The sequence below is a fragment of the Gastrolobium bilobum genome, unplaced genomic scaffold (assembly GCF_033153095.1).
Source record: "Gastrolobium bilobum isolate Gb01-03AN ecotype WA unplaced genomic scaffold, APGP_CSIRO_Gbil_v1 utg12463, whole genome shotgun sequence".
Lineage (NCBI taxonomy): Eukaryota > Viridiplantae > Streptophyta > Magnoliopsida > Fabales > Fabaceae > Gastrolobium > Gastrolobium bilobum.
Genome location: NW_026898920.1, coordinates 74,979 through 97,950, shown reverse-complemented (window position 1 = coordinate 97,950; position 22,972 = coordinate 74,979). Strand labels below are relative to the sequence as shown.

At 37.3% G+C, this 22,972-nt stretch overlaps 3 protein-coding genes across 4 annotated transcripts; 2 read left to right on the top strand and 1 right to left on the bottom strand.

Annotated features, from left to right (window-relative positions):
- The first annotated feature begins 1,074 nt into the window (after positions 1 to 1,074).
- Positions 1,075 to 4,056, top strand: LOC133285546 (mitochondrial outer membrane protein porin of 36 kDa-like). The gene is made up of 6 exons (XM_061482790.1): positions 1,075 to 1,377; positions 1,506 to 1,573; positions 2,139 to 2,249; positions 2,912 to 2,998; positions 3,129 to 3,337; positions 3,439 to 4,056. The coding sequence occupies exons 1-6, from the start codon at positions 1,329 to 1,331 to the stop codon at positions 3,743 to 3,745; spliced, it is 831 nt and encodes a 276-aa protein (XP_061338774.1). The 5' UTR covers positions 1,075 to 1,328; the 3' UTR covers positions 3,746 to 4,056.
- Positions 4,057 to 5,510: 1,454 nt separating this feature from the next.
- LOC133285567 (hypersensitive-induced response protein 1-like) lies at positions 5,511 to 6,944 on the bottom strand. The gene is made up of 5 exons (XM_061482818.1): positions 6,756 to 6,944; positions 6,417 to 6,537; positions 6,236 to 6,327; positions 6,055 to 6,151; positions 5,511 to 5,872 (listed from the first exon to the last, which is right to left on the bottom strand). Exons 1-5 carry the CDS (start codon positions 6,942 to 6,944, stop codon positions 5,511 to 5,513), a joined length of 861 nt encoding a protein of 286 aa, XP_061338802.1.
- An 8,131-nt stretch (positions 6,945 to 15,075) lies between these two features.
- On the top strand, positions 15,076 to 22,412 carry LOC133285564 (uncharacterized). Of its 2 annotated transcripts, XM_061482816.1 has the most exons (8): positions 15,076 to 15,319; positions 15,569 to 15,607; positions 15,798 to 15,991; positions 16,854 to 17,001; positions 20,014 to 20,199; positions 20,293 to 20,510; positions 21,257 to 21,814; positions 21,905 to 22,409. In XM_061482816.1, the coding sequence occupies exons 3-7, from the start codon at positions 15,809 to 15,811 to the stop codon at positions 21,410 to 21,412; spliced, it is 891 nt and encodes a 296-aa protein (XP_061338800.1). In that variant the 5' UTR covers positions 15,076 to 15,319; positions 15,569 to 15,607; positions 15,798 to 15,808; the 3' UTR covers positions 21,413 to 21,814; positions 21,905 to 22,409. The 2 variants fall into 2 exon arrangements, with proteins under 2 accessions (XP_061338800.1, XP_061338799.1); XM_061482815.1 differs by having other exon boundaries at positions 15,076 to 15,607; positions 21,905 to 22,412.
- Positions 22,413 to 22,972: the final 560 nt, after the last annotated feature.

Sequence of the window (22,972 nt, the reverse complement as noted above, 5' to 3'; positions counted from 1 at the left end):
CACATCGCACATCTTTGATTCAAGCACAATATTAGCATGCCAATAACCATCAGTGGTAGTCGATTCTCCACATCACAAGGAACAACATCCCTAATGGCATCAAAATCATAATCAAGCAAAGCAGTTCAAATATCAAAAGTCATGACAATATCAATGTCACATATCGTGGGATGTGAGGTCTCCATTAAAGTAGCTTAAATTTTTGTAAAAATCCTTCACCATCATCTCTAAATACGGATAAAATATCTTCGCAAGCATTCTCAAGTATGTGAGGTCAAGAACAGATGCAATATTGAACCTCCTCCCCCCTCCCTCGCTCAATAAAAATGTTGAATCCAAATATTTCGACTATACGTACTATGGCCTAGGGAAGACAATTGGAGATAAAATGACTTGTCTGGCACCTACTATTTTAAAACAAATAATTGTATGACATGTCTACATTGTTGAGATTAACTGATCTAGAGGATGAATCATACAGTCGCTTATGTGAGCATCTATTAATTAGCCATGGGAAAGCAATAATCAAATCAGTCACCAGATACTACCAATCATGATGGAAAGCTACAAAAATGAATCAACTTGAGTCAAATCTGAAAGGAATATATTAGAGTTGAAAATTAAATTCTTTCCACAAAAACCCATCCAAAAATGTAAAACTTATAGATTGGGGATGTGGTTAAGTGAATCAAATGATTTGGAGCTTTTCAATCGGTTGGGAAAGCAATTTCAAAACTTGGTTGGAGAAGAAGAGAGAATCGAGCCTCTTATATGACTCTTACTCGAATGAATATGACTTTTAAAATGTGTCCCATTTGTGTGATATTTCCTCGAATAAGGAAATTTTTTACTTGAATAAATGACTTATTCGAATAAATATCAAACTGGGACATATTAATATATAATTTAAAATTGAGGTTAAAGTCAAACCAGGGTTAAAATGATCCATTAATTTTACATTATACATGCCCCAAACAATAATATTCAAAAATAGAATTGATACATACAACAACAAAAAAATAGAGTTGATCTTAACAAAAAAAAAAACAAAAAAAACAGAGTTGATACAGAATCGGAAAGGGGCGAATATGCCCCAGTCCTCTTAGCGTTTCTCCTTCCTCGTGTCGTAAATCAACGGCCACGAAAGCAACTTTCGATCCAATCAAAGATCCAACGGTTGCAAGAGTCCAAATATCAGGACTTTTCTCTCATTCAACCTCACCCACTGTGACTGTGCTCTCAACACCTTCACAGATTTTCCCTAATTCAGCTCTTCTCGTGTTTATATATTTTCTTGCATTTTCCGATTCAGTTTTCTCGGGGAAGTCATGGTGAAAGGTCCAGGTCTCTACTCCGAAATCGGCAAGAAAGCTCGAGGTTATCCATTTTATTTTATTTTATTTTATTTCATTTCATTTTTTGAATTTTCTCGCATTTTCATCATTCACCTCATTCAATTTTTCTTTTAACTTCTGTATTATTTTTATACATTTATCGCAATTCAGATCTTCTGTACAAGGATTACCAGAACGACCACAAATTCACCATCACCACTTACACTTCCACTGGAGCGGTGAGTAGTTCTGGCCCTTCTTTCTTTCTTTTTTTCCTTCTTATTTCAACATGAATCGTTGCTTTTGAGGTAGAATTTCCGTTGAAAATTGGTGATAGAAATGTTATTCTGTTGGATTGAGAAAATTTTGTTTGTGATTTTCGTTCAGTTTTTATGTTTGGTTGCACGTTTGGCGTTCAAGAAACGAGGAATATAATAAATCGTGGAGAAAATTGGAGTAGCACAACCTAATGTGATTGGATTTGGTTCTTGTTCTATTTTTCTCAAAATAATGCAAAAATTATTTGAAAGAGCATTGTAAATGTTGGGCTTGGAAGTCTGCTGACTGATATGTTGAGATATTTGATTATGTTTGAAGTATTATTCTCAGTAAACTCTAAGTCTGTAGTTAATTATATGCAATAATGGCTGTGCATTTGAAAATGATTCTAGAAGCTACTTCAAGATTTTCGTTTCACTAATAGTTGCTGTCTAGATAGTTAATATGAATTCTGGGTTCACTGTTCTAATATAAAATATGAGATTTTTCGGTATTCTTGTAGTTTGAATTGGTTCCCGTTTGCAGGAAATCACTTCAACTGGTTTCAAGAAAGGCGAGGTATATTTGGCAGACGTTTCCACTAAGCTGAAGAACAAGAACATCACAACTGATGTAAAAGTGGACACTTACTCAAATGTGAGTCGAAATATATTGCTATGATAATTTTTGTACAAATAATAACTCAAGAAGTTCTATATCTCCAATATATCTAAATGTGCTAGATAACTTTTGATGACACTGACCCCTCAAATCCCCTGACCATTTTGCAATTGAAATATTAGTATATGAACGCTATATTTAGTAATTGTGGATGAAGTTAATAGAATATATTTGAGCCATTTCGTGGAGCTACTTTTTCGGCCGCTCTTTTTAATTTTCTTAAGCCTGAAACTACATGTTCTTGTAATTAACTTTTAGAATAATTGCAAAGTGGAGAGCTGTTAATTAATGTCCTATTATTGCAACATTAACCCTAACAGTTTCTTTTTAAATGTGTCTAATGTACTTAATTAGTTAATTAAACAGGAAACTAGGTTGTTGTCTGCTTTCTCTCCTGTGATATATAACTGAATAATCCAATATGAATTATTTTAATGTTAGCAAATTTGTTATGTTGAGAATTATTGTTTTCTGTGGAAGCTGTTTCTTTTAGACAATTCTATCCCATAATATTGGTATTAGGAATCTAAGCATCCCTTATGATTGAATTGACTATTGTATGCACAACTCTTATGCAATATCTGATGATCAGTTATAGCTCATGCTACATTTCTTATTTCTGATTGAATACTTTTCAGCTCTTTACTACCATCACTGTGGATGAGCCTGCACCTGGACTCAAAACAATTTTTAGCTTTATTTTTCCAGATCAGAAATCTGGCAAGGTACTAAGCATTTTCTGTGTCATACCTTGTAAATTGTTATAGGTTTTCTTGTAGTAGCCTTATTCTGTCTATAATAACACCTGAAGTTATCGTCAATGATGACATTCATTCTCTCTGGGGTGTTTAAAAGGTGGAACTCCAGTACCAGCATGAGAATGCTGGAATCAGCACTAGCATTGGATTGACAGCAAAACCCATCATTAACTTCTCTGGTGTAGTTGGAAATAATGTTGTCTCTATTGGGGCTGATCTTTCATTTGATACTGCATCTGGCAACTTAACCAAATACAATGCAGGGCTGAACTTCACTCATTCCGACCTGATTGCGTCTCTCGCTCTGTACGTAGTTATTTATGTCTTCCAATTTTTAAGAGAATCTAGTACTTTTATACGAATTGAATTGTTCCCGTGACTTTTGTGTTTTTGGTTGATGAATGTAGGAATGATAAAGGTGAAACCCTTTACGCCTCCTATTATCACACAGTAAGTCCACTGACAAATACTGCTGTTGGTGCGGAGTTTTCTCATGGTTTTTCAAGCAATGAAAATAAACTCACAATTGGCACACAGCATGCTCTTGACCCCTTAACCTTGGTTAAAGCTCGTGTTAACAACTATGGCAGGGCAACTGCTCTGATCCAGCATGACTGGACCCCAAAAACCCGTTTCTCCCTCGTTGGTGAGGTGGACACGGGGGCCATTGACAAGAGTGCAAAGATTGGTCTTGCTTTGGCCCTTAAGCCTTAAACTTGGTGATTTTGCGAGTGAAATTCTGCGCCTCGGGATGGATTTAGGGTTGCACTTTCCCAAATGATGTGACCTTTTGGCCCGTTATTCCGGAGCTATTGATTTATTCATATTTTGTTGGGAATGGGTTTTAAAAATAATTAGCACAAACAATTTAAGACTAGTCCTTTTAGTTTCAACCAATCCACTCGAACGTCAACTATTGATACACCGTTGAGTAAAGTTTTGATCATGGAAAGTGATCTTTCTGCAATTATGATGTTTATTGTTTTTTCGAAGTTTTGATTTAGAGGCCAAGTTAATATTTAGTTTTTTTTTCTTGTAACTATATTTGTTTTTGGTAAACATGAATATCTGCTTTCTACCGATGGGCTTGCTACGTTTTTGTGTATTATTATATATAAAATCATTTTAACCATATATATAATATTATTACAAAGGGATTCTACATTATTGGTGTTTAATTCATGTTCTTTATTTTTAAAATTTATCATTACCAATTACTCATTTATTAAAGAAAATATAAGTAGGATAAAATTATAAATGCATTTTATTACTTTTTAAATATTTAAAATTTTTCATAAAAGAATAAAATGTAAATTTTTCTATTCTCTAATACTAGCTATGTTTAAATACTTTTTTAATTTCTCATACACGGTTAAGATCACTGGTTATTCTTTTGGTAGAAATGTTTATACTTTGCTTTAATTATTCTTTATCTTTAATTTTTATTTTGATTGAAAATAAAATAAAAATTAAAAATATCTTCGAATTTTTTTAAAAATATTTTTAATAAATTAAATAGAATGTTAAATGAAAGGAAACTTAAAAGGTAATAAATAGAGGGAAAGTGTAATTGTTTCTTAATGTGTCTACAACATATTTTATTTTCTTCTTTTTTTTTACTTGTATTTTAAAAAAAGGAGGGGGTGAATTTAATAATCTATATCTGTAATATACTAATGCAGAGACAGGCAATTGACGTTTTATTTGTTGTCTTAGAAAGAAAGTGCCTCTGTTATTGTAGTTAGCTCTTAAACTCTTTTACAATTAATTGCAATTCTAACACATTTAAATTAGAACTTTCTGATTACCAAAAAAAAAATTAGAACTTTCAAATGTAATTGCAATTCTATCGTCCAAATGAATCATAGTGAAACTTCATCATGTTTATATTCAGGAATAGTGTTTACATGTTCACATGCGTTGTATCCTCGGAGCCTATCATTTGCTATTATTTGGAATCATTTGCTATTATCTTTTTTGTGGCATACTCGTGGATCTCAAATATTAATTAGGTATCCCACATGGAACGAACAATTTTATTGTCGCTTGACCAATCAAACTAATAATGTTAATAAGGCAACATCCTGGCTACGGGACAATGTACTCTCAAATTTTTGTAGGGCAAACTCCTTACCTGCTTTGAATGGGCTATGTACTTAGCTTATCACTAATTCTGATAGTAGATAAAGGCAAGGATAATCATACATAACATAAAAGCAAACACAAAGCACAAAACACGAGTAAAGAAACTTCGCCCACTATGATTATGATTACTATTTAAAAGAAAAAGAAAAAGAAATAGCTTTATTTGCTTTGAACGTACTATTCACAACTCATAAAGATTGAGCTGGATTGCAAGACAGTGGATATAGGAGGGCAACAACATATAAACAAACCAAACGAGTTATGATCGAGAAGACATATATATATATATATAGTTGAGAAGCTAAACTCCTCCTGGTATATATTATGCCAGTCTTCAAGGTTGAATCGCATTTCCTTGGAGAAGACCATCTCTAATTTGTGAAGCAACATCTCTAACAGCACCAGGTCCGTGTGGAATGAAAACAACATTGGACCTTGAGGATGCACCAATCTCCTTCATCGTGTCAAAATATTGGGTCACCAAAACCATGTCCATGATATCTTTTGATGTTGTCCCAGGCACATTCTCAGAGAAAGCTAGCACACTGTCCCTCAGCCCATCTACTATAGCTTGGCGCTGACGAGCTATTCCAAGCCCTGATAAATACTTTGACTCTGCATCCCCTTCTGCCCGCTTAATCTGCAATATCTTCTCTGCTTCACCTTTCTCGTTTGCAGCCACCCTCAATCTCGCAGCTATATGTCAAGGTTTAAACAAAAGGTAAAGAGTATACAGGAAAGAGAGAGAGAGGAAGAATGCATTAAATAAATTTATGCTCAAACGAGATAAATCTTTAGCTAAAAACGTTTGTCAAATACAAGAAAGGTTGTGGAGTAACTCAAGCTGAAACAAGCACATGCACATCTAGAAAACATACCAGAATTTATCTCATTCATGGCTCTCTTCACATGCTCATCTGGCTCAATATCCAAAATAAGAGTCTGAACTATCTCATATCCATATGCTGACATAGCCTAGGAAGTAAAAGCAAACAAATTATGGATGTCCTACGCCAATCTTAGTTTGCCACACACACTCCAAAAAAAAAAAAAAAATACATTTTCAAGTTCTTCCTCGACTACTTTTGCAATTTCATTCTTCTGTTCAAAAGCAGAATCTAGTTCCATCTTTGGAAGACTTGCCCTGATAACTGAAACAGCACTAGGAGCAAATCAGTTTCAATCTGAAGATCTGAATACATAGACCAAATTTCTTTTAAGTAGATTCACAAATATCTACCATAAAAAACATAGGCTTGTATCTGTGCTCTGGTATTGCTAAGTTTGTAGTAAGCATCCACTGCCTTTTCTGCCAGTGCTCGATATTGGATAGAAGCAACGACAGTGACAAAAACATTGTCCTGATGTGATGTAATGCAACACGGTCAGTCAGATAATACATACATGTGCTATTTTTTGTTGACAAAATGAGTGGATAATGTATATAGGTGATAAACAAGTAAAAAAATTGTTAGACTTATCTTAATGATTACAAAGAAACAGTTTTGATAAATAAAAATAAAGGTTGAGAAAGAAGCGCTTGACAACCATCTTAAGCAGAAGTCATAGTGCAACAAACCTTTGTCTTTGTTTCGCAACGAACATCTAGCTGCCTCACACGCAACGAAAGTTCACCAGCCACCCGGTTGCCAAAACACCATGGCACACAGTGGCAACCACGTTCAAGCACATCATCGTACTTCCCAAAAACTTCTTTGAGAGCTACACTTGACTGGTCCACTTGAACACAACCCAACACTTGTCCCATATTCACCAAACCCCAAACTGAATCAGCTAAAACAAAACCAACAGAACACACTAATTCAGACTTATAGGGAGCGGTAGTTTTATTATAATGAGACACCCTATTTATATTGACTTAGAGAAATAACACAAGTGGTAGGTACAATAGTGCTAAGTAAAGATTATGGGGCAACAAGTCTATTACAGTATATAGATGAATTTTTAATGTCAGTTATTAGAATTAGCTATCAGTTTATTAGCGAGTTAATTTTCTGTTATGGTTGTTAGTTCAGCTAAGTAATTGTATGATACAATCAGGCCCAAGATGTATACAAGGGACAAAGCAAGACGAGTATGGATCAAAGATAAGCAAGGCCCAAATGCTTCAGAAGAGCAGCTCTCAGGTGATAATGCCACGTCAGCAGTAGGAAGTCACAAGAATACCCCTTAACTGATTAGTGCATGCTGTGCCATGAGTTGGTTATATAGAGCGTGGGAAGGAATGGGGGAGGTAGGCTGGATATGGAAGAAGCAATTGCTTAGGAGAGTGTGAGACCTCTATAATTGTCTCACTGTTATCTTTTCATTTCCATTGTAATTTGCTGGGTTTAGTTTTGATGTAATTTTCCTTTAAGATGAATCAAACTCTGTTTATGAGCGTTATTTTGCATCTGAATAATACAAAAGAGTGGTTGTGTCTCTATTTTCTCTGCTGATTGTGATAATTCTTGGGTTGTTCTCTGTAAAACGTAACAAATTGGTATCAGAGCTCCGATCTTGGAGCTCTGTGGTATGGTAATCACGCGACAAATGGAACATCGAATGGATTTAATTGAGGAAGGATTGCGCAGAGGGTGTGCGAGGCAGGAAGAAGTTCTGTTGAGGTTAGACGCAAGTGACGCTAGACATGACGAGCTGCTGCGTAGACTGGGAGCAAACAAATTGGGCATAACCGATATACTCCGTCGGTTAGATGAGCTGGCTGCGAGAAGACACGGACAATCTCACGACGGAGAAAATGATGAGGAGGATGGTTCAGGTCATTACGAAAGAAGGAACGGGAGGAGATTTAATATGAATGGACCTCCTCACCGACGCCTAGAAGTTCCCACATTCGCAGGGGAGGATGCCTTTGGTTGATTGAGTAAAGTGGAACGTTATTTTGTGGTTAATGGGGTCACCGAGGCTGAGAAAGTAAATTCGGTGTTGGTTGTGTTGGAAGGGGAGGCTCTTCACTGGTTCCATTGGTGGGAGGCAAGCCATCCAAACGTGACGTGGGGAGTTTTCCGGTGAGAACTACTCAGTCGGTTTCAATCGGAGGCCCTGGACAACCCATACAGGGCCTTGTACACCGTTAAACAAGACGGGAGCGTGACTGATTTTCGTGCCCAATTTGAGAAGATGGTTGGGGCTTTTCGTTTCGAAGATGAAGATCTGCTCAAAGGAGCATGGCTCAACGGAGTTCGTACCAGTATCAGGGAAGAATTGCTTATGTTGCCGGAGCTCAGTCTTACAGAGATGATGAAGCTATCTATCAAGGTGGAGAGACGTAACACGGCTTGGAAGGAAGAGGGGCTAGGGCCTTTGGGGCGAAATTAGTCTACTGGACTCAACCGGTTTTCAGTGGGCCAAACAAGAAATGCTGGCCCAACTGAGAATAAGTCTTGGACAGCCCAAAACGCAACCTCAGGAGCGAGCAACAGGGTTAATTCAACCCAATCGTTTACCGGATCCAGCCAAACGAGTGTGGGTCAAGGGAATGCAGCTCGTGGGAGCCCTAGCGAAGGAGCGAACACGAAGACAATGACCCCAGGTGCTGAGATCCGTACCGGAGAAAACGATTCCGGTCAGGTGAGGAGGTTGTCAACCGCGGAATGGCGTGATCGTCAAAACAAGGGGCTGTGCTTCAAGTGTGGGGATCGTTGGCACTCCAACCACAAGTGCCAGGTCCGTCAGTTGCATTTGCTGTTGGTGGACGATGAAATTAGGGAAGATGGTGAGAAAGAAAGAGAAGAAGTTGAGGAGATTCCGGTTGTGGACATTGGTGAGTTGGAGAAACCGCTTCTACTCTCTCTACAAAGCCTATTAGGGCTCTCTTCAAGCCAAACACTGAAGGTGTGGGGTGAGATTAGGGGTCAGCAGGTGGTGGTCATGGTGGATTGTGGGGCATCCAGCAATTTTATAAAAAAAGAGGTGGTGGAAAAATTGGGACTGGACATAACTGATACTCTATCTTATCAGGTAGAAATCGGAAATGGATGTAAGGTGGGGTGCAAAGGGGTGTGCTACGGGGTCGACATCAATATTCAGGGGACACAAATCAAACAAGATTTGTATCTCTTTGAATTGGGTAGCGCTGATGTAGTGTTGGGGTTAGAATGGCTCACTCAATTGAGGGAAATTAAAGCAAACTTCAAAGAGATGACTCTTAAATATGGAGAGAGGGGGAAGGAGACAACCATTAAGGGAGATCCGTCGCTGTCTAGGTCGGAGGCTTCTTACAGATCCATCACTAAGGCCTTAAAGAATCAGGCACATGGATTTTTTGTCAGCTCCACTGAAGAAGAGGCTCGGGAGGAAGAAGCACAGTGGGCTGAGATTGGGCCGTTGCTTTCTGACTTCGCGGAGGTTTTCTAGGAACCCAAAGAGCTGCCACCAGCTCGAGCAATTGATCATGCAATACACCTCAAACCAGGGAGCATGGTGCCCAACATCCGTCCATTCAGGTATCCCCATTACCAGAAAACTGAAATTGAGTTGTTGGTAGCTGAGCTGTTCAAAAATGGCATGATACGTCATAGCACAAGTCCGTACTCGAGTCCTGTTATTCTGGTTAAGAAGAAGGATGGGAGTTGGCGAGTATGTGTGGATTATAGGGCCTTAAACAAGATTACCATACCAGACAAGTTTCCTATGCCAATGGTGGATGAGCTTCTGGATGAGTTGGGCGGGTCACAGGTGTATTCGAAGCTGGATTTAAAGGCTGGGTACCACCAGATCAGAATGAGGGTAGCAGATATCCCGAAAACAGCCTTTCGAACGCATGAAGGCCACTATGAGTATGTGGTCATGTCGTTTGGCTTGACCAATGCTCCCTCCACATTCCAAGCTCTGATGAATGAAATCCTTCGCCCATTCTTGAGGAAGTTTGCCCTCGTGTTTTTTGATGATATTTTAATATACAGCAGGAATAAGGGGGAACACCTGGGTCATTTGAGAACCATCTTTGGAGTATTGAGGCAGCATCAGTTAGTAGCAAATAAAAAAAAATGCAGCTTTGGCAGGAGTTCTATCGAGTACTTAGGACACTGTGTGTCTGCTGCAGGGGTCAAAGCTGACCCGGAAAAAATAAAAGCCATGGTGGCTTGGCTGAAACCCAGGTGTGTCAAAGGGTTGAGAGGTTTCCTGGGGCTAACCGGATATTATAGGAAGTTCGTGAAGGATTATGGGAAAGTAGCAAAACCACTTACAGAGTTATTGCGAAAGGATGGTTTTCAATGGAATAAGGAGGCAGAGGACAGTTTCCAACAATTGAAAGTGATGATGAGCTCAGTACCGGTGTTAGCTTTACCAGATTTCAGCAAGCAATTCACAGTTGTCACTGACGCGTCAGGGAAGGGGATTGGAGCAGTCCTCACTCAGGATAATAAACCGATTGCATTTATGAGTCAAGGATTCTCTACTCAAGCTCAGTCCAAATCTGTTTATGAGAAAGAACTTATGGCAATAGTATTTGCAGTCAAGAAATGGAGACATTACCTCATGGGTAATCATTTCATCATCAAGACAGACCAAAGGAGCTTACGATTCCTTACTGAGCAGCACATCCTGAGTGAAAATCAACAGAAATGGATATCAAAACTGATGGGGTTTGACTTTGAAATTCAATACCAACCAGGGAAGGATAACCAAGTAGCTGATGCCTTGTCTAGACAAATGATTTTTGCAGCTTTATCTACTGTGCAGTGGTCTGAATTGGATGAGCTAGAAAAAGAGATACAGCACGATGCAAGGTTGCAGGGGATCTTCCAGGACTTGCTGATCGTACCTGATGCGCATAAGGGATTCTCCAGGAAGGGAGGGAAGCTCTTTTATAATGGACGGTTGGTTTTCCCAAAGTCCTCTCAGTTTATCCCTTCCTTATTGCAAGAGTACCATGATTCTGGGGTTGGTGGACACTCAGGGTACTTTCGCACCTACAAACGGTTGGCTGAAGTAGTCTATTGGGAAGGGATGAGGAAGGATATAAAGGAGTATGTCGCAGGTTGTGCTATCTGTCAACAGTGTAAGTCCCTCAATCTGACTCCGGCTGGGCTGTTACAGCCACTACCCGTTTCAACTCAAGTTTGGGAGGATATCTCCTTAGACTTCATTGGGGGGCTCCCAAAATCAAGGGGAGTGGATACGTTGTTGGTAGTAGTTGACCGGCTCACCAAATATTCTCACTTCATTCCCCTCAAACATCCCTATACGGCTAAGGAAGTGGCTGAATTATTTGTCAAGGAGATCGTACGGTTACATGATTTTCCTGCTACTATCACTTCAGACCGTGATAGGGTATTTTTAAGTCACTTTTGGACGGAACTTTTCAAGTGTGCAGCTACCAAGCTCCATTATAGCACAGCGTATCATCCGCAAACCAATGGCCAGACGGAGGTCGTTAACCGCTGTTTAGAGGCCTATCTACGCTGTTTTTGCTGCACTAAACCCAAGGAATGGCCCAAATGGGTTCCTTGGGCTGAATTTTGGTACAATACAACATTCAAGGATACAACGGGCATGACCCCATTTAGAGCTTTGTATGGCAGAGATCCACCTACTTTGTTCAAGTGTGGGACGTTTATTCCTTCGGTTGATGCTGTCTCCCAATCCTTAGCAGAGCGGGATGTCATCTTGCAAGATCTGCAGCATCACATCCTCAAGGCACAGGATCGCATGAAGCACTTTGCTGACCAACACCGTAGAGAAGTCCAATATGCTGTGGGGGATTGGGTTTACCTCAAAATCCAACCCTATCATCTTAAAACGATTGCTAGACGCATCAATGAGAAGCTTAGCCCACGTTTCTATGGTCCCTACCAAGTGCTGGAGCGGGTTGGGGAGGTAGCATACCGTTTACATCTCCCATCTGGGTGTCAGGTACATCCTGTTTTTCATGTTAGTTTACTTAAGAAGGCAGTCAAGGCAGCTGCTGTTATCCAACCTCTCCCCTCGGTCCTTAATGATAATTGGGAATTAAAAATGGAACCTGAAGCTATTTTGGGTGTGAGACGTTCTGTCCAAAACACAGTTCAAGTGTTGATTAAATGGTGTCATTTACCAACATTTGAAAATTCGTGGGAGGAATTTACAGTTATCAACAGTCAGTTTCCTCAATTCAACCTTGAGGACAAGGTTGTACAAATGGGGGGGAGTATTGATACAATCAGGCCCAAGATGTATACAAGGGACAAAGCAAGACGGGTATGGATCAAAGATAAGCAAGGCCCAAATGCTTCAGAAGAGCAGCTCTCAGGTGATAATGCCACGTCAGCAGTAGGAAGTCACAAGAATACCCCTTAACTGATTAGTGCATGTTGTGCCATGAGTTGGTTATATAGAGTGTGGGAAGGAATGGGGGAGGTAGGCTGGATATGGAAGAAGCAATTGCTTAGGAGAGTGTGGGACCTCTATAATTGTCTCATTGTTATCTTTTCATTTCCATTGTAATTTGCTGGGTTTAGTTTTGATGTAATTTTCCTTTAAGATGAATCAAACTCTGTTTATGAGCGTTATTTTGCATCTGAATAATACAAAAGAGTGGTTGTGTCTCTATTTTCTCTGCTGATTGTGATAATTCTTGGGTTGTTCTCTGTAAAACGTAACATTGTATTTCTTGTTTTAGTGGTGCCACATCAGCTACGTGTACATATTGTAACCTGTATCAGGAATTGATTATCGATTCAGAATGCAACTTTTCCATTTTCAGAAACTTCTTTTTTTATCTATCTGCTTTGATATTACAGTATATATATAGATGAAGTCTTAATATCAGTTAGTAGAATTAGCTGTCAGTTTGTTAGTGAGTTAATTTTCTGTTATAGTTAGTTCAGCTAAGTAATTGTATTTCTTGTTTTAGTGGTGCCACGTCAGCTACGTGTATGTATATATTGTAACCTGTATCAGAGATTGATTATCAATTGAAAATGCAACTTTTCCATTTTCAGAAACTTCTCTTTTTGTCTCTCTGCTTTGATATTACACTATATATAGATGAAGTTTTAATATCAGTTAGTAGAATTCGCTGTCAGTTTGTTAGTGAGTCAATTTTCTGTTATAGTTAGCTCAGCTAAGTAATTGTATTTCTTGTTTGCACTGTCTGATAGTCTAACACCCTATCTCAGTATACTAGATATGGAGGAAGGAAATAAGCCTCAGAATAATTATGAACAGCAGGAGCAGACAAGTAAATAATAATAAAAAAAACACAACAGATATCCTGCCTAGTATATCCGATCATGCAATCTTAAACTTAGGCTTACTACATAAAACAACAAAAATAATTACACGAAGTAAGGATTCATCATAAATCAATGGACTACAACTTGCACTGATCCTCTTCAACTTTAAGGTAATATATCCTTATGTTCTATGGTTAATCTAGGTTATTATGGCTCATTAGTTTGGAAAATGCTGCATGCACTGACAATATTCTTTTTCCAATTCTAAATGCAGAAGCCTCTGATCAATGGAAAAACAACTTTGCAAACAAATTAAAAACAGCTTCTCTCCCTCTCTTTTGGGTTTTTTAATTTAAAAAAAAAAAAAGGAGGAGGGAGCAAGGCACCGTCAAAAGATAACCTCTTTAGGACTAGATTCCACCAACAATGGCTAGATTCCACAACGCCGAAAGAAATTTACTTTTTTCTTAAATTGCCTGGTTCCGTTTTGTGCAATTAAGTACCGTGTTAAGACAAATCTAGAATTAACTTGATGCTCACTCACTCTCTCATTCCCATTCTCAAGGTGAGTGCAACCGTGATTCATTGGGTTTGTTATGGCTTTGTGTTTATTTCGTGCTACAGCACTGTTCCTTGGCATACTGGATCTTGCTATCAGTATCAGCTTGTGTATGCTTTTGAATCAATGACAATTAGCATTTTCCTTTTGATTCTTTTGAATATTGAACAGAAGCCAATTGATGTGTTCTGTTGGTTTTGTTTTAGCTGATTCAGTTTGGGGTTTGGTGAATATGGGACAAGTGTTGGGTTGTGTTCAAGTGGACCAGTCAAGTGTAGCCAATTGATGTAGCTATCACAAGTTTTAACTTCGGTTTTAATTTCACTTTTTTTAAGGGTTTAATAAGCTCATGGACTAGATTAAGACCCGGTTCGGTTACCTTCACCGGTCCAATCACCGGTCCACTTATTACATTGCTTATTCCGATTTTTTGTTTTTAGCTTTTTATTATTATTTACTGAGATAGGCTAATCCAGCACTATGAGGAAAGGAAGGGGAGAGAGAAGGAGGAGGGGAAGGGGGGGCAAAAAAAGAGAAAGAATCAGATTGGTGGATTGCATTCACATCAGAATATCTAAAGGTTAATCCACATGGTAGACAGAAGATGTAAGTGTACATTCACATTCACACCCCATGAGAAGTAAACCTTTTCTCTACATGTTTAACTTTTTCTATTAGGAAAATATTACTCTCCTCTTACCTGAGGTAACTTATCTCATTTTTTTTTTCACTTCGATTTTCGCACTCCAATTTTTTTTTTTTCTTGTAATGGTGAGACCCACCCATTTTCTCTCTGTCACGTAAAATAACTATCTTACTAAAACCCTTTCTGTTATGGGTCATGTAAATATAAAGTCAGCTAGATCCACAAATTACTACGTATTTAATGTGTACATATGCACATGTATACGATTTCTTTCTCCCAACCCTACAATCTCAGCAACTGCTAAAGTGACAACCGCTCCCTAGATTCCCCCAACAAGCAACAATGGCTAGATTATTCCACCAACGCCGAAAGAAATTTACTTTTTTCTTAAATTGCCTGGTTCCGTTTTGTCCAATTAAGTACCATGTTAAGACAAATCTAGCATAAATAAATTGATGAAATAAATTGAGTAAAGATGAAATAATTAATACAATTTCTGAAAAGTGTTGAGAAATTGCTTGCCCCTGACCTTAAGCTTCAGCTCCCTCTCTTTCCCCCACTTTCCCTCTTTAACCCATCCTCTCTATAAATACCACCTCTTCTCATATTCCCATTCATTCACTCACTCACATTCATTCACTCACTCACTCACACTCTCTCTCTCTCTCTCTCTCTCTCTCAAATTCCCGTTCTCAAGGTGAGTTTAAGATTTATCAGTAATTAGTCCAAGCTAAACACAGCAATTCATTTCCAAGGTACAAGTCTCTCTCTCTCATGTTTTCTTCACTTCCTTTTTAAAATTTCCAATTCCTCTGGCTGTTTGTTTACCGAGAAAATGTAAGAAAAATGGAACTTCTGTTTCTGCTATTTTTCATTTTAGATGGTGGTTGGGCCATACATCCATGGTTTCAGTTTGATTGTCAAATTCATCAAAGGTTATATCACCATAGATCTTGATTTTTCTTTTGCTTTATGCCCTAATTTATACCTCTTTTTGTGTCAAGCGGACTCATCTACAATCAAACGCGTTAATCGATTTAAGGGTAAGTAACTTTGAACCCCTCATTTGAACCCTTTCTTGTTCGACCATGAACCCTAGTTTTCTTTTTCGATTTTGAGGGGAAAATTCATCCCATTCCCAACCAAATTGGGGTTTTTGCTCCACCACCTCCTTATTTTCTCTCCCTTTCCCTCCTCATTTTCCCAGAAAGTTTCGTGTTTTCTCTTTCACAGGATTCGATGGGATGAAGCACAGAAGAAGACGAAGAAGAGGAAAACAAGTTTTCTTAATCTGCTGCTCCTCCTCGAAAACCGATTCCGAGGTTGAGAGAATTTCTATTCAGGAAGATGATGAACGGCCTCCGTTTGATATCAATCTTGCGGTTATTCTAGCTGGCTTCGCCTTTGAGGCTTACTCAACTCCCCCTGTATGTTTTTTTTTTTCTTGTTCTTGTTTGGTTCCCGAGAAAAATTGGAAGAACTTTTCCGGTGATTGTGTTGTGACAGAAAATTTAAACTCTTTATTATTATTATTATTGGTTAAAGAAATCATGTTTGGATTAGCTTATTTTTATTTTCAGAGAAGTTTACAATTAAAATACTAAGGCATCTCTGAGAAGAATTTTTATTTTTCTTTTCTTTATAGTGAAACATAAGCTAACATAAAATTATTAGTAAATTAAAAAAGATGTTATAATTTTGAAAACCGGTTTGTGGTTGGGATTAAAAAAATGTTACAATTAAAAAAAATTGTTATAAAACCGATTTTAATTTTGAATATCAGTTTGTGGTTCATAACCGATTTTGATTTAAAACTGGTTTTGAATTAAAACCGGTTCAAAACCGGTTTTAAATCAAAACCGGTTATGAACCACAAACCGGTTTTGAAATCGGTTTTAAATCAGTTTGGACAAATTAAAAACCAGTTTTTTTAAAAAAAAGTGGTTCGATTTAAAATCTAAACCGTTTAAAACTGGTTTGGTTTAAATTTTGGCAATAATCGAACCGCTCCATGCACGTCCCTAGTTATTACGTCGGTTAGAAAAGAGCCCCCATCAACGTTAATTTTCTCCTTAACTAACTATCTTATGAGCTTTTCACACAACCTTCTAACAACTTGTTTTTTATTTTTTTATTTTGTAAAATCCTAACTCTTTGGTTCTATGCAACTGCTCCATGTTTGTACTGAGATTACAGTGTGATAATTGCTTCATTCCTCTAATTTCAAATATATTAAGTTTTGATTTCACTCCTTTTTAATTTTTTCAATTCATTCCTTTAATATCTCAGAATCAGAACTACTCTCTCTCTCTGTCATTTCTCTTGGTGAGAGCAAACACACCGCATCAATTACTAGGAGAGCATCCAAGTGGAACGAAGCCAATCGAGCAACGGTCAAGCACAGCTACTCACGCGCTCGCTGATCAAGCGAAGATCGGTAAATCTAATCTCACTGCATGTACATGTTGCTGCATTCATTCAGATTGTGGTGACTGTATCTTCTATTGTGTAACTATCTGGTAGATGTCCTCATGAATGAACCGATTGGTGTCTGTGTTTGCATAGAAAATGATCATAATTATTGTTGAAAGAGGGGCGATTTTTGCTCTGATTAGCATCTTCAAGCTAATATAGTAATATAGTAATGTAAGTATATGTAAGAAAGTACCATGGTCCAGTGAAAAATAGTCAAAGAAAGCAGAGAAGGGTTGGTTGTTAAGTTTTAACGAGTCACCTTAAATTAGACCCGGTTCAGTATATGTAAGTAATGTAAGTATATGTAAGTATCTGAGCTCATATTGGGCTTTGGTATCCACTTCTTGCTTCTTGCTTCTTGCTTCCGCATAAGAAACAGTCTATTCTTGACAATGTGTGCAGAGTGTGTGCTTTTCCCTCCATTTTCCTCTTCATGGATTGCCTCAAATAATCTCCATACCTGACTTTTTGATACAGCTTCGGGTTTTGAGCATCTTTCATATGATCAAGGGGCTCAACTTCCACATCGTCCCGTCCCAGCCCCTAATGTTTTAACGTCAACGTATTGATCCTATTGCTTATGAGTCATGTGGCAAATAAAATCTAATTTGCTCTCTTTATGAGACTCTGTTTGGTGGCTATTTGCAGTCCTCTATTTAAATCCCTGGTTGAAATACTTTCGATGGCCCAATCATAAGAATAGTATCTTTCTCCTACAAAATTTGTTACGTTCTTTTTGTTCAATATGCTAAACTTCAATTCTACAACAGTATGGTAGTTGTTTCCGGTGAAAGGTGGAGAAACTAAGATCAGGGAATGGTTTTATAAATTTGAATGGTGGAACTATGGATTACAAGGATTTTTTAGAAGGTCATTGATTTGGGTCGGGTGCAATGCAAGAGATCGTTGGCATTGTTGGCATTCAATGAACGCCTCACCCCGCACGCGTAAATGAGAGTGTGAACATTCAACTCCCACCAAGCCTTTCCTGACCTTAACCGCGTGGAAGCCAATAGGTGATTACCTTATTCCCTTATACACGTGTCATCCACAGAGAGCGTGGTTACACCTTTTCGCATGCCAGCTAATCCAATGAGATCTGCTGGCACGTCCACGTGGCCATTAATGAGGCTGCTAAGATAGAGGGAAAAAAATTAGGGATGGTAGAGACCAAATTCGACTAACCCAAGTTTGCAATTTGAACTTAGGTTTAAATAAGATTTTGATCCTCATAATTTTCAATCTATTGTGGATTTTTCCTATTCCAAAACTCCAGTCCACCGCCCTGTTCAAAGTACAAAAATTGCACACTGTATCTGTTGGTCCAACCTAGTTTAAATTATTACTTCTCTTTAATTTATATAGCTCCTCGACAAACTAATAACAGAAAATATTGCTTTAAAAAAAATAAACCACACCCCATGAACCCGACCTGTGAAGGTACAGGTTACAGGTTATTTTAAAAAATATAAAAAAAAAAGCTAGCTCAGAGAATAGCATGTGTTAAAAGAATTGTCCATAATTACATGTTTTCAGTTCTAATTAGGTGGGAATTTCGTGGTTGTTTACTGTTTTCAGTTCTGATCTTGTGCTTATTGGCATGTATTTTGGTTTTGCTTTTTACAAGATATTAGTTCTTTGGTTGTTGATACTTAATAGTGTAAGTAAATGGTATACTATGGTGTGATATGTATTGGAAGGAAGAAAATGGAATTCACACTTTTAATCTATTGTCCTTCCTTTTAAAAAAATTTAGAAACTTCATCATGGGAGTTTGGCTGGAAATTCCCTTCTGTTGATGGTGTTAGAAACATCTTAGACTTTGAACAATTAGAATTTGAGCCTTCTACATGTCTAAATTGGTCATTATTTTTGCGTAATCTTATGGTTTCCAATGCCATAACACCCAAGAACTGAGTACAATGTAAATTTATCTTTTCTCTCATTTTTTAGGTAAATAAAAATCATGAACTTCTAAGTTATTTTTTAATTGTCTCAAATAGATTAATTTCTGGGAAATCATATTGACAATGGTACAAATTCATCAAAATAAGTTTATGTGGAGCATCACAATAAGCATTTGTTTGGTACAAATTACTGACTACGCACTACATATTGCTTTGTATGAGACCTGAGAATATAGTTGAGACTTGAGAAAGAGCCAACTAATTTGGGCTTATCAAACTTGGGCGGGCAAGTTTATAAATTAGATGGGTTGGTCGGTGATTTTGGGCCCATTATGGTGACTCTATATGAACTTGTAGTGTTGCTCCGTTCCACTGTGCAATAAATAGCTTAGGGTATAGCCAACGCATATTCGTTAAATGTTCGCTCTCAAAAAAAAAAAAAATGTTCGCTCTCAATTTGACGGAAGAATCTCACACCTAACAAGTTCAACTAAATGACCATAATACCCGATTTCCAATGGAGCAATCATTTACAAATCCTTATGGCATTTATGTCAAGCTACACAACACAAATACTAAAATATCATCATCGTCGTCCGTGAATGGATCCAAGTTGTTCATCTCTACAGACGACTACAGCAAAAGACCACACAGCACAATATAGTAAACGCAAATAAATGAATGGGTCCAATATGGATTTGGGGTTGGGGAAAGACGTAGTGGGCTTAGTATAACAGCCCAACTCATTCACAATAATCACGGCGCTGCTACAAAGCACGTGACTCACTTAAGTCACCATGGCAGCCCCAATGACTCACGTGCCCAGCTAATATACTGTGGAAAAAGACACGCATGCTACTGCCCAAACACGTGTGAACTTTTATATCTTCAGTTATTGTACTTGCTCTACTGTATAAGTTTGTATAATAACTAAAGATATTGCCCTTAAAGACACATGTATTAGCAAATTTTTATATTTAGGTTCATATTTTGATTAATGCAAGAAACATTAGTGCAATAGATTAATTGTCTTCATGTCATTGCTGACTTCAATTCATGCTCCTTAGGGCTCACTTCTCAATTGCTACACTATAATTCGAAGGAACCTAGTTCAAGCATACAAAGGATACTTCAGATAAAAATAATGGAGGTGGAGAATAGGAGACAGTCAACAACAGAAGATGGTTTGGATTCCTTAAATGCAAGGACAATGGAGAGAAAGCCTGGATGGAAGGCCGTTCTTTTCATCATAGGTCCCTATCTTAACAGAAAAATGTGCATATGTATATAATATTTATTGATATATAATTTGTTATCAAGTTGAGTTAACTAATTATATTTTGTAGGAAATGAAACAATCGAGAGGATAGCGACATACGGCATGACAACAAATTTCATGGTGTATTTGTTGAAAGTGTTCCATTTGAGTCACGTTGGTGCTGCAAAAGTTATCATCATATGGTCTGCAGTGAGCAATTTCATACCAATTATTGGTGCTTCTCTTGCTGACGCCTATTTAGAAAAATTCAAAACCATTGCTATGGCATCATTTGGAACACTTGTGGTATGCTCTACTCTATTATATTTAAAACACACAGTACAATCACTCATTGATTTGTCAATTTTAATTTGAAGACCTTAATTGTTAGCGTCAATTTAACCAACCAAAGTTTCTTTATTCTCTTGGAGATATTTTTCTTCTTTGTTAAATATTTGAAACATTATAATAAATTGACAAATTAAAAATGATTAAAAAATATGGTTAGCTTATGAGGGCACAATCTCCATCACTAACATCTCATATTAGTTGTGAGTACCATCTATGCTATTTTTTTCCATATAAATAGAAAAATACTAGGGTCAGCATTAATTGAAGCACCAGTAAAGTTAGTACAGTTGTTCTTGTAACAAAATGTCAGAAGTTTGAAAGACGTTTGAAAATTAGTCTCTTTGAAGAAAAGAAAAAAAAAGAGCGAAAGTAAAGTTCAGTATAATTGACTTTCACCTTTACCCCTAACAAAAAATTTTGGCTCCACCATTAAGGATATATTTTTATGTCTTTGTGTGCGTAAAATGGACGTATCTGATGTATAGCCTTGTTGGTTTAACGTAATATAGCATAAATAAGAAGTTTTTAGTTGACATAGTAGGGAAAAAGAAAAGAAAAGGAAATAACTAATACTTAGACTATGAAATCACAGCAGAGCTAAGTGATATCATAAGGGCAAACTGAATTTAAATAATTGTTACTGCAATCTTGATTATATGCATGGGTGAGCGTCAATTAATCATTTGCTGGTGATTAATTAGGGAATGATGATATTAACACTGACAGCATGGGTGCCACAATTTCATCCTCCAAGTTGCTCTTCTCGGCACCAAGCATGTGTTCCCCCTAACTACTACTCAGTTTGCCATCGTAATTTTGGGGCTGTCTTTGCTGGGTATAGGCACAGGTGGAATTAATCCATGCAGTATTCCCTTTGCCATTGATCAATTTGACACAACTTCCCCTAATGGAAGCAAAGGAGTTAGCCGTTTGTTAAATTGGTACTACACCACATAGACACTGGTCCTGTTGATCAATAATATTATAATAGTTTACATCCTAAACAAAAACTGGGCCATTGGTTTTGGGATACTAGCCCTTCTCATGTTAGGTGCAATAATCACAATTTTTGTCGGAAAAAGAACTTATGTTAACCTTCCAGCAGAAGGGAACATATCAGTTGGTATTGCAAAAGTGTTTGTTGCAGCTTATAAGAAGCGTCACCTCAAAAACCCAACAAATGAAGAGGAAGTTGTTTACTATGATCCCCCACTAAGAGATGATAAAGCAATCAAGATACCTTTAACCAAACAACTTAGGTAATGTTCCTCAATCTCACTTGTGTTTTTTAATATTTACTCCTCATCTAATTAAGGACAAACTTTTTTGGTAACTTTGATTTTGCACAGGTTTCTAAACAAAGCTGCCCTGATACAAGATAATGAAGTTAATGCAGAAGGTTTGGTTACAAATCCATGGAGGCTTTGCAGCATTCAACAAGTTGAAGAAGTCAAATGTTTGATTAAAATAATACCAATCTGGTATCTATAAGATATTTTATTTTCTTCTTTTATTTTAAAAAAAAGGAGGGGTTGAATTTAATAATCTATATCTGGAATATACTAATGTATAGACAGGCAGTTGACGTTTTATTTGTTGTCTTAGAAAGAAAGTGCCTCTGTTATTATAGTTAGCTCTTAAACTCTTTTACAATTAATTGCAATTCTAACATATTTAAAATTAGAACTTTCAAATGTAACTGCGATTCTATAGTCCAAATGAATCATAGTGAAACTTCAACATGTTTATATTCAGAAATAGTGTTTACATGTTCCCATGCATTGTATCCTCGGAGCCTATCATTTGCTATTATTTGGAATCATTTGCTATTATCTTTTTTGTGGCATACTCGTGGATCTCAAATATTATCTAGGTATCCCACATGGAACGAACAATTTTATTGTCGCTTGACCAATCAAACTAATAATGTTAATGATGCACTTAAGTCACCATAAATTATTATAATTGCAGACGTTTCAGTTTTAAAGCTTTTTATGGATTTTAATAATTGCAGACGTTTCAGTTTGCATGACTTTATGTTTTGTTTATGGTTATTTTCGTTTTGTATTAGTTTTTAAGACCATTGATGGTCCTTTGTTTTCAGTTACTTTTTGTATTGCCTTTAAAAGAATAATAGTTAGGAGGATGTGAGGGACGACTTTTGATTGTTAAAAGAATAATAGTATAGCAGAAAACTTTTGCATTTTCCTGAAAGCATATTTTCCCTATAATTTTGCATCATTTGGTATTAAAGCTCAGGTTGCCTTAAAGATGGCTGAGCAGGAAAATCACGGAGGTCGTGGTCGTGGACGAAGAGGTCGTGGCGACAGACGCGGTCAACCTACCGATGGTGATTATTATACTGATGCGAGAGATGCTGAAATTGAGGAAAAGGACAGACGGATCCAAGAACTCGA

Excerpts from the sequence above, each read along its gene's own strand:
- LOC133285546 (XM_061482790.1), top strand. The coding sequence starts at position 1,329 with ATGGTGAAAGGTCCAGGTCTCTACTCCGAAATCGGCAAGAAAGCTCGA. Across the intron at positions 1,378-1,505 it reads AATCGGCAAGAAAGCTCGAG|ATCTTCTGTACAAGGATTAC; the intron begins GTTATCCATTTT and ends ATCGCAATTCAG. Across the intron at positions 2,999-3,128 it reads CAGATCAGAAATCTGGCAAG|GTGGAACTCCAGTACCAGCA; the intron begins GTACTAAGCATT and ends GGTGTTTAAAAG.
- LOC133285567 (XM_061482818.1), bottom strand. The coding sequence starts at position 6,944 with ATGGGACAAGTGTTGGGTTGTGTTCAAGTGGACCAGTCAAGTGTAGCT. Across the intron at positions 6,152-6,235 it reads TCGAGGAAGAACTTGAAAAT|GCTATGTCAGCATATGGATA; the intron begins GTATTTTTTTTT and ends TTTACTTCCTAG. Across the intron at positions 5,873-6,054 it reads CATGAATGAGATAAATTCTG|CTGCGAGATTGAGGGTGGCT; the intron begins GTATGTTTTCTA and ends CTTGACATATAG.
- LOC133285564 (XM_061482815.1), top strand. The coding sequence starts at position 15,445 with ATGGTGGTTGGGCCATACATCCATGGTTTCAGTTTGATTGTCAAATTC. Across the intron at positions 17,002-20,013 it reads CGCTGATCAAGCGAAGATCG|GGCTCACTTCTCAATTGCTA; the intron begins GTAAATCTAATC and ends CATGCTCCTTAG. Across the intron at positions 20,511-21,256 it reads CATCATTTGGAACACTTGTG|GGAATGATGATATTAACACT; the intron begins GTATGCTCTACT and ends GTGATTAATTAG.